Here is a 9,266-nt window from a genome sequence, read left to right as displayed (position 1 = left end):
GTTGGGGCTGAAAACATTATGTAAAGTGGCTGCTTCTGCTCTCAGCATATCCCCAGAGGCTGTGGGAGAAGATTCTGACCTGAAGCTCCATTGCGGTCAGAACCTCATAGACGAATGCTCAACAAGGACAACCACCTACAGTTATTATAGGCCTATAGTCGCTATGATCTTTTTTTCTGCACAGGGTGACAATTATCTCACGTCTTGCGGAACTTGACCTTCCTTCCAGCACTAACGGAGCAGTGCATGCAGGTGATCAAGGAGTGATCCCTTTGCACTCTTGATTCCACACAGTCCAGGTGCTTTCCTAATTGAGTGGTTAGCTATACCTTTGAAAAGACCTTCCTGACTTCCGTGACAGACAAGGACCCACCATTATTTTTATTTCCTTTTTGTGAATACTAGCATCACGAGCAAAGTAAAAGTTATGCAAACTTTTTTTCTAGGATGTAGCAATTAGAGTTAAGACATTATTCCTACAGGTGTATGTATTATTTCTGCCGTGGTTCTTCCTCCCCTACTCTTCCCAATCATTTCAGTTCTTACTCTTCATTTGGCCTTCAGTTAAGACTGAAAACATGCACCATGTAGGTTTTGCAATTTCTTATTAATCACTTTTGTGTATATAAACAGCATCATAGTTTGCGGGGGACGTGTGCTATACTTCTCAGTTTCAATCTCAGTTACTGAGTAAGCGCGTATTATTAAGACGTTGCAGTAGCTTGTTCTAGTCGCGTATGGCGCGTGGGAAGAATGAGTGCTTGTAAAAGTCGGTGTTGGTGTGGTGTGTAAGAAACTTGCTGTGTGAATTTCGTGCGTTGCGTGTGTGCCGCTTGTAAGTTTTTTTTCCAATAAGGTTGTTTATGAACTTATACATGGCTGTAATCTGTATGCCTGTGTTCGTGTGTCCAGCACGTCCTTGTTTATCAATTTTTCAATGCGAGTTGTAATGACAGGTGTGTGTGCAGGGGCGTAGCTCTGATAAAATGAAAGTACAGGCCAATCTTTTGTGATATATGGTCTACTTTTTCTACAGTTACCTTAATGCTATCTACCAGCCTTAGATTCAAACATATTCCATAAATGTAAGTGTAACAGTGTAACATTATAAATATAGATATAACGTACCCCCCCCAAAAAAAAATATATATATATACTAATCGAAGTATCATAAGTACTCGGATATGCTATTACAGCTATTTGCATGACAACTTCTTAAGTATGAATTATGAACAGGTACAGTAGTGTGATCGACTGAAAACATGCTTGTGATCGACCAGACTGGTTGGTATAAGCCCTATAACGTCTGAGCATCGAAACCATACGGCGTCAAAAACAATGCACCCAGGGATATTTCTTAGGATGTGATTTCCTGCAACCTGGGCTGACTCTTTAATGAACAGGTAATGTTATAAAGTTAAAAAACTAAACTTTTGAATACCTTTTGTAATAAAGTGTAGGCCCGGGCCTTCATTGCCTAATAGAAGCTACGCCAGTGGTGTATAACTGTGTAATAAACCTGGTTACCCTGGTGTTAACCTGTTCGAGCTTCTCAATGTTGCTTGGGGTAGGGTTCCCATAGAACCGTACAGTATTCAAGTATTGGGCGTACAAGTGTGTTTGTCTGGTGTGCAGTTGTTTGTTTTTCCTCAGGAATCCAAATGTTCTGTTGGCTCTGCTTGTGTTCGTTGTGTGAGGTGTACTCCGAGGTATTCCTAGGATGTGGGTGTCAGCTGTTGGCTATGTAGAGAGACTGATTTATCTGATCTGATGAATCGTAGCATCTTGCATTTATGTCATTCGCCATGTGTTTTCTGTTTGAGGGCGTCAATGTCTTCAGTATCAATTAGTCGAAATAAGAGACTCATCAGCAAAAATTCTGGAGTTGGGACTGGATAGTGGGATGTCATTAATATACAGAAGGAACAGAAGGGGGCCAAGAACGGTGTCTCACGAGACACCAGATTCAGAGGATGTCTTGTGATCCCGTAATACTGCAATTTGAGCGTCAGCGTTTTGTGAAAAACTTTGTCAAAGGTTTTAGTGAAGTCAAGCATTATGGCATCAATTTGTTTAATGTCACAACTGATTAACTGTCAGGCAATGCAATGATGGATTGTGACTGTGTCGTATATGAATGTGTAGACCGAAAAGGTTCATGTGTGCGTCAATGTAACGGTGTAACCCATAATGTGTTATGTATTCTATGTTCAAAGATTTTACAAACGATCAGTGGGAGAGAAATGGGACGATAATTTGCCGGGGTTGTGCGATCGCCTTTATTGAAGAGGAAAGTGAAATATACAGTCTCCAAGAAAGATGCTCATTGTGAGTGACTGGGTAGAGATAGACTGAAGAACTGGAGCAAGGACAGCGGAGAAAGATTTCAGAATTAGGGCTGGGATTTGGTCAGATCCACTTTTTGAGTCCAATGTCTTTAGTAGATTCTGTATACTTATACTCCATATATCATGGAGGTGGGGATTAAGAACTGCCTGACATGTAGAGTGTAATGATGTCTCCATGCACAAAACCGGACTGGAAATGTGTGTTGAATAATTATGTTTAGTTTTCTGGGTCGGTCACAAAATTGATCTTGATGCATTTCAGGGTTTTGATAGCCATGGTTTCTTGTATGCATGACTTGAAAATATTGAAGAAATATCTGTGGTTGTTCTAACATTTTTCAGGAGATGGGTGACGTGTTTACGTTACGCTTTTACGTATTTTTGAAAAGTTTTTTTTAGAAGGATTTGGAAAGTCCAATTTTCTAAGCAGGTCTACAGTCCTTGTGGTGTTGTCTGTGTAGATCCCTTGAGAAGTGTATGTCTGTTTGAACATGTTTTTTGTGTTGTGTTTTTCCATGGGTGTGAGTATGGTGTGTTTAGGACTGTCCCAATTAGAAACAATTGGCTTTGTGAGGGGATCTGTACAGAAATAGTCTGTGTTGTATTTATGTATCAAAACATCCAAAATAGCATAGTTTGTGGTGTATATCTAACATATTTATATAATCTTAATTCATTAATGTTTAATAGCCTCCATTGGACAATGCCCACGAACTGTAGAAATAATATTGGTTTCATTAACAATGCCTCAATTTTCACAAATATTTTTGTATCTTAATTTCCTCACTCATATACACTTGTGATGCATATTTCCTTACAGTACATACAATCATTTACTAAATTTTCATCTCTAAAGGTAAATAAGATATGGTAATAATGACAAAATCATTTTATATACAATTATAATCCGTGAGATCTCAAAAGATGTTTCTCAAGCAGATAATAAATAGTACCACAAAAACAATACTGTATAACAGCTTCCTCAAACTGAGAAAAATAAAAAGCAAATAATGGCTGATATTAGTATGAATATTATGCCTCACAAAAAAATGCTTGACAAGTTCAACATTATCCAAAAATATGTACATTTCTTTAAGTAAAACCCGTGAATTTACTCTCAATAAACTTAATATGCACTCCACAGCCGAGAACACAGTAATCAATCTTTGGTAAGGTTCACACACTAAAAACCTTTTTTCATTAAATGATTTAATTCATATACAAAAGATATGTGTGACAGGTTTTAAAAGGTGAACTTCCTTGAACGGGCTAGGACGGTGCCTTCTTTTGTTTGATGGGCTTTTACTTGGCAGATGGAGACTGTTACGCCAAGTGGTTGCAATTCCTAACCTTGGACTACAAGCCATGACTCACACCCATGTACATAGAAACCTCCCACTCTTACATAGGCCTATACAAAAGAAGTGTGTAGACAAGCTGGATGAAAAAATAAGAGCCCATTACAAAATCAGCCCATTTGAGCCAGAAATTCTAAGCACAGACAATGTAAATAACATAAAAATATATATGGGAGAATGTTGGTTAAAAATTGATGGCTCTGAAATATATGTCCTAAAAGTTATAAATTCTGTTCACCTGTGCTGAAAGTATTCAGCAGTACTAGAACTTGGGTCTCCAGGATGAACAACAGAGACGGAGGGAGTGGAGGATTGGCTGTCTACAAGAGTGATAGAAGGACTGGACACTCCCCCCTCTGCCACCGCACTGGAAGGGCTCAACTTTTTGAAATCAGGAGACACAGCTTCACAATGCATAACAAGCTTATTCATAGTGCCTGAGATATGTGACAAGAGGAGTTTCTTCACCTTAGGATCTTTAATGTAGCATTTGAGTCTGTTGATGTTTGTAATAATGGCATCTGAGGTGCTACCTTCCTTTGCCAATGAATGCTCATGCTCTGAAGAGGGAGTTTCACGTTCTTCAATGTTATGGTTCACTTTCTGCCTGCACCTTTTATCGTCTGCTATGCAACTAATGGTTTCAACCTCTGAGCAATCATGATTCAAGTTCCCTTCAACAAAACCCTCTCCTCCATGTTCTTCAAATACAAGAACTTGTTCACATACATTCTGTTTCTGGTCAGTACAAATTTCTTGTTCCTGTTCAATAAAAATTTCTTGCTCATAATACAACTCAGGTTCCTGTTTGAGTGATAATTCCTGTGCAATGTATATGCTGTGTTCTGGTTCATCACTAACCAGTTCAACTTGCTCACTAAAATATCTTTGTTCTTGTTCTTCATATACTACCTCTTCTGGCCTACAATAAACTTCTTGTTCATGCTCATAATAAATTTCTTGTTCACTCTTCAGTGCACTCCTTTTCCTAAATTCCATAGAGTGTATTTTGTGAACATGCCTACACAGCCCTGCCATGTCTTCACAATCACACACATAAAGATGAGAACACAAACCTGCACATGACAAGTCCAGGCACTTCTGGAAGCAAAGGTCTTCTCGACAAACATCTGCAACCTTCGTAATGTAGTAAAAACCTTGACAGTGATTTCCATCAGTAATTTTCCAAACCCCACTCTCCTGGGACACAATGCTGTCTGGAATTTGCATTCCCTTGGTGTGTCTATTAGATTCATCAATTTGCTGTCTTCTGCGGTCTAAAGTGTTTACAGAGTCTCCCTGCTCCAAAGCCAGGAGTGTCAGCACAAAGTCACTCATTGCATTAGCACAATTTCTCTCTCTTTGACAACCTTTAAGTCTACATTTGAAGGCTTCACCATATTCCATAGAATCAAATCTACCTTCAGGAAGTCTTCTAAAGCAACTGGCCCACTTCAGCTGTCTGTCCAAATAATGCTCACAAAAGTACTCTATAAATGTTGAGCATGTTTTACCATAACTCTCAATGAAAGTATAACACATCTGTTTAAATGTTTCTTCTTCCCTTTCATACAACAACATGTCCAAGATTGCAGAAACCTCATACCTGGTTTTATCACAGTTTATCAATTTTTGTAATTTCTCCTGCCAATTTCTTCTAGTGTGGCCCTGACAAAGTAGATGTCTTGTATCTCCAAACACTGACCTAATAGCATTTAAACCAAAGTTATTTTCATCTGTCATAATAGCATTGATCTTCAAAAGGGGATATCTCTCTAAAAGGCTTAAAAATAAACACCTCAAAGTTGCTTCATCCACATAGTTTGTGATGAAATGTGCAATGGGATAACCAAATCCGCAGTCATCTGGCACCACCAAACTAAACATGCAAATGTCCATTTCACTGAACCAATTAATTGGCACAATACTTACAATCCTCAAAACATTGTCTTTTATGACTCTCTGCTGTTCCTCTGTCTGAAGGCCTATTGTGACAAGGTCTAGTGAGTGCGGCAAGTCAGCAAGACTGGAGTTCCCACAGACAATGTTTTGCCCACGTGGCTTGTATACAATGACTGGATCTGATGGACTTTCTTTGAGCTTACTGACTAAGGACACAAGTGAACACAGGTCACTAAGTCTTGGTTGAGATTTCTGCCAGATTTTCCTCTTCAGCTGATTGAGCTGCTTCAGTGTCACCAGGTGATCTTTCTTTGGCACTCCATCATTATTGAGTACAATTCCCTTTTGCAGCTTCTTTTGAATTTCTTTGGGGGCAATTCCATTTGCTAACTGCTGTTTCACCATGCTCAGCAATCTTCCTGACAAAGGCTGGAACTTCCTGTTCTCAGAGATGACATCATGACTGTGTGTGGATATGTATTTAGCTGAAACTCTACCGTCACTGAACTGCCTGGCCATGATGCGGGAAGGACAGGTGAGGCCAGTCTTTACTCTCCCCTTCATCCACTTCCTATTGGTAAGTCTCCCTGCCTCACCCTTCTTGCAATGGAACCTTGCTGATCCATCATGCTGACAGGTGAAGTACCAGTACACTGCCCCCTTAAGGTGTGTCTTCCCACTGGCCCTGCTGAAGAACGTGTGGGTCCGGTACTCTTCTTCTTCCTTCCATTCTGTGAAATCCGAGAGGGACTGGAAATGAATCTCATTGACTTCCACCTTCATTCCCGAGTGATGGCTCTCTAGGTGATGGATCATCTTGGTTACATGGAAAAACCTCTTCTCACAGGATGGGTGGAGGCATTTTGTTTTGCTAAGGCTTCCTGTACTACCACATGTTTTCAGATGTCTTTTCAAGTTCTTGTTCGCACTATAAGCACTCCCACATAGTTCACATTTAAAGGGTTTTTTATCACCATGACCGATCATGTGTTTCTTAAGAGAAACCTTTTGTGTAAAGGTCTCACCACAATGTTCACAACTATTAAGTGTTTCCCATGTATGCATTAACATGTGTTTATTGAGAGCCTCTTTATTTGCAAATTGTTTACCACACTCTGAGCACTCAAGAGCCATGGCAGCTGAATGATGGAAGCTAGAAAGGATCACAGATCATAGTGGACATTATAAACAGTCACTACAGTACACTCCATTTATGACTATTTCATGTAGTGTAAACCTTGATGCAAAAAATTGTTCCTTGAAAACCTGAGGTAAACTCTGCTTACTCCTTACTCTTGAGCTCCATGCGACCAGCACATCAAAACCTGTAAGAATAAAAAGTTATTTTTAGTTGCTCAGTACTGTTCAATTGTTATAAAAGTTATGTTTATACCTGAATCCTTTAAATACAGAAAAATACTAATATTCATATAGCAAGTTCACTATCTGTCCTCTTGAAGACAGACTGACTAACAAAATAAGCTGAAAAAAAGAGAAAAAGATAAAGAGAATTAATGACCAACAGTTTACCATATACTGACCTATGTTTCCAGACGTATACATATTCCCAGAGATACCATGGAGTAAACTTAAGGACAGGAACACAGTAACTTGCTTGTTGTTTCTAAGACCCAGTGCCCAAATCTGCAGAACATTAAGCTTATTACATAACAATACTGGCCATCAGAAATGGCTCTTAATGGAAGCCAGTGAAAATGACAATGGATGAATGAATGACATAACTTTTATTGAAGATAAATCTTGTTCTGCAAAATCATTAATCATCTTCCAAACTATATTACTGATATTAAGATTACATAAAAAAGCTGATAATATAACGGGCTGCATTATAAATCTGATCCTAAATTTTGAATGTCTTATTAGGCTCATAATTATCACAAGTAATCAGCATAAAACTAAACAGTTTTTGTCATTCTCAGACTGTATATACACACCAAAAGTAATCCAAAAATAAAAATAAAAAGGCCAAACTATCTATCTCAAAATATTCAAAATACAATTATTTGAATTTTAAAAATTTCACTAAAATAAACAAAGAAACTAGGTTCTCTCCATTTTCAATGCATTTCGAGGCTTTGAACTATCCCATTCTCTAAGAATAAAATACAATCACCAATGCATAGCACTCCAGTTGAAATCATTTCTAAAACAATACTCATCAACTATAAACATGCTAGGATTATTATCTTACAAAAATAAAAGATTAATTTTGAGTGGACCTTAAGCCCTATCTTGTAATGAAAATTGTTTTCCTAAATCAAAATGCAACACCAGAGCATGGCAGGCCCCTGCCACTCCCCCATGGGGGGCTGCCACCCCCAAACCATGCCCAGGAAAACAAAGAATCCTCCACATGTCAACAGCAGGCGCCGCTTTGCCGTGTCTGTCCGATGCTCTCTCCTGCCATGAAAACATGGAGGATTCTTTGCTTTCCTGTGTGGGGGTTGGGAGGTGGCAGCCCCTATGGGGGGGTTGCAGGGGGAACAGCCCCTGCATCAGACAATCAGCTAGTTTGTTAAAATTGTGCAAGGCACGACCCAACATATTCATCATACAAACTCTATGGTTTGCATATATTATTTTTGTCTAAAGGGCAGTTGGCTGTCAAGCCTTGCAGATCATTTTGGGCTCTGAGACACTTGCGTGTCCAATAACTTCATTATTACTGAGTTGCGTTGAAGTTCATAGAAGATAAATTTCTTATAATCACTCGCTCTATCATTTGCATATATTATTTTTCATAAAGAAGGCTGGCTGGAAATTTACCTGAACCCACAATTTTAACAAACAGGCCAAATGTAGTGACAGGTTCTGTGTATCATTTACATTTTACCCGCAATTTCCCTGGTATCATTCATGCTTTCCCCTGCTATCGGGGCCAAAAGTGTGAGGGTTGGGGCGGCTGTATGAAACTTAACCTGTACCATTATTTGCATTATTGATAGTGAGAGGAATCCAATGATACCGAAATCGTCGCGATCCGATATGCGGACGTATTAGAAATAAAAAAATTACCGAATAAATGACAGTATTATATTACTCAAAGTACCAACTTCCAGATGAGAATTGTATAGCAGGGGTTAAGCTGATAGAGACATTTTGTCTTATTTTTTATTTAAAAAAATGTTCAGGAGAGAAATACTCACTGCTTCATCTACATTTTATTTAGGTAAAGTTCTCCGAAATCCATTAATTAGAATACTTTTTAATTTAATACCTTGTACAAATTGGATTATAATGCTCAACATTCATATGTAGTAGCCAGTTAAACCAATAATATGTGTGGGAGTGCGTAAATTCAGAAAAAAAACTCACTCAGACGCAATAGGGAAGATTCAACTCGGATTATCACTGTCATGGTTGCATTTTCAGAAATCGAAAAATCCATGGCTCGGTTTCCCTTGTCCATCAATATCTATCCCATCTTTTTCTTACCAATTTGTGTGTGCATAAGATGTTAATAAAAAGTACATATAGAAAATCGTAAAGAAAAGTGGAAGCAAAAAATATTCATACATACACACGTATTTTTTCTTTTTGTATATCAACTGATGACTTTAATCTAAAAAAAAAAAAAAAAAAAAAAAAATAGATTCAGAACGACGGACAAAAATATCACGCGCCATAAAGTAAGAAA

General features: G+C 38.4%; 1 protein-coding gene across 2 annotated transcripts; it reads right to left on the bottom strand.

The window, feature by feature from the left end:
* Positions 1-3,222: 3,222 nt before the first annotated feature.
* Positions 3,223-8,985, bottom strand: LOC113802759 (uncharacterized). 2 transcript variants are annotated; one of them, XM_070127235.1, is made up of 3 exons: positions 8,945-8,985; positions 7,150-7,252; positions 3,223-6,933 (listed from the first exon to the last, which is right to left on the bottom strand). In XM_070127235.1, exon 3 carries the CDS (start codon positions 6,740-6,742, stop codon positions 3,941-3,943), a length of 2,802 nt encoding a protein of 933 aa, XP_069983336.1. In that variant the 5' UTR covers positions 6,743-6,933; positions 7,150-7,252; positions 8,945-8,985; the 3' UTR covers positions 3,223-3,940. The 2 variants fall into 2 exon arrangements, with proteins under 2 accessions (XP_069983336.1, XP_069983337.1); XM_070127236.1 differs by having other exon boundaries at positions 8,847-8,976.
* Positions 8,986-9,266: the final 281 nt, after the last annotated feature.

The sequence above is a fragment of the Penaeus vannamei genome, chromosome 11 (genome assembly GCF_042767895.1).
Source record: "Penaeus vannamei isolate JL-2024 chromosome 11, ASM4276789v1, whole genome shotgun sequence".
In the NCBI taxonomy this organism is placed as follows: domain Eukaryota; kingdom Metazoa; phylum Arthropoda; class Malacostraca; order Decapoda; family Penaeidae; genus Penaeus; species Penaeus vannamei.
Note: the sequence above shows the minus strand (reverse complement) of the source record. Positions and strands in the feature narration are given on the sequence as shown.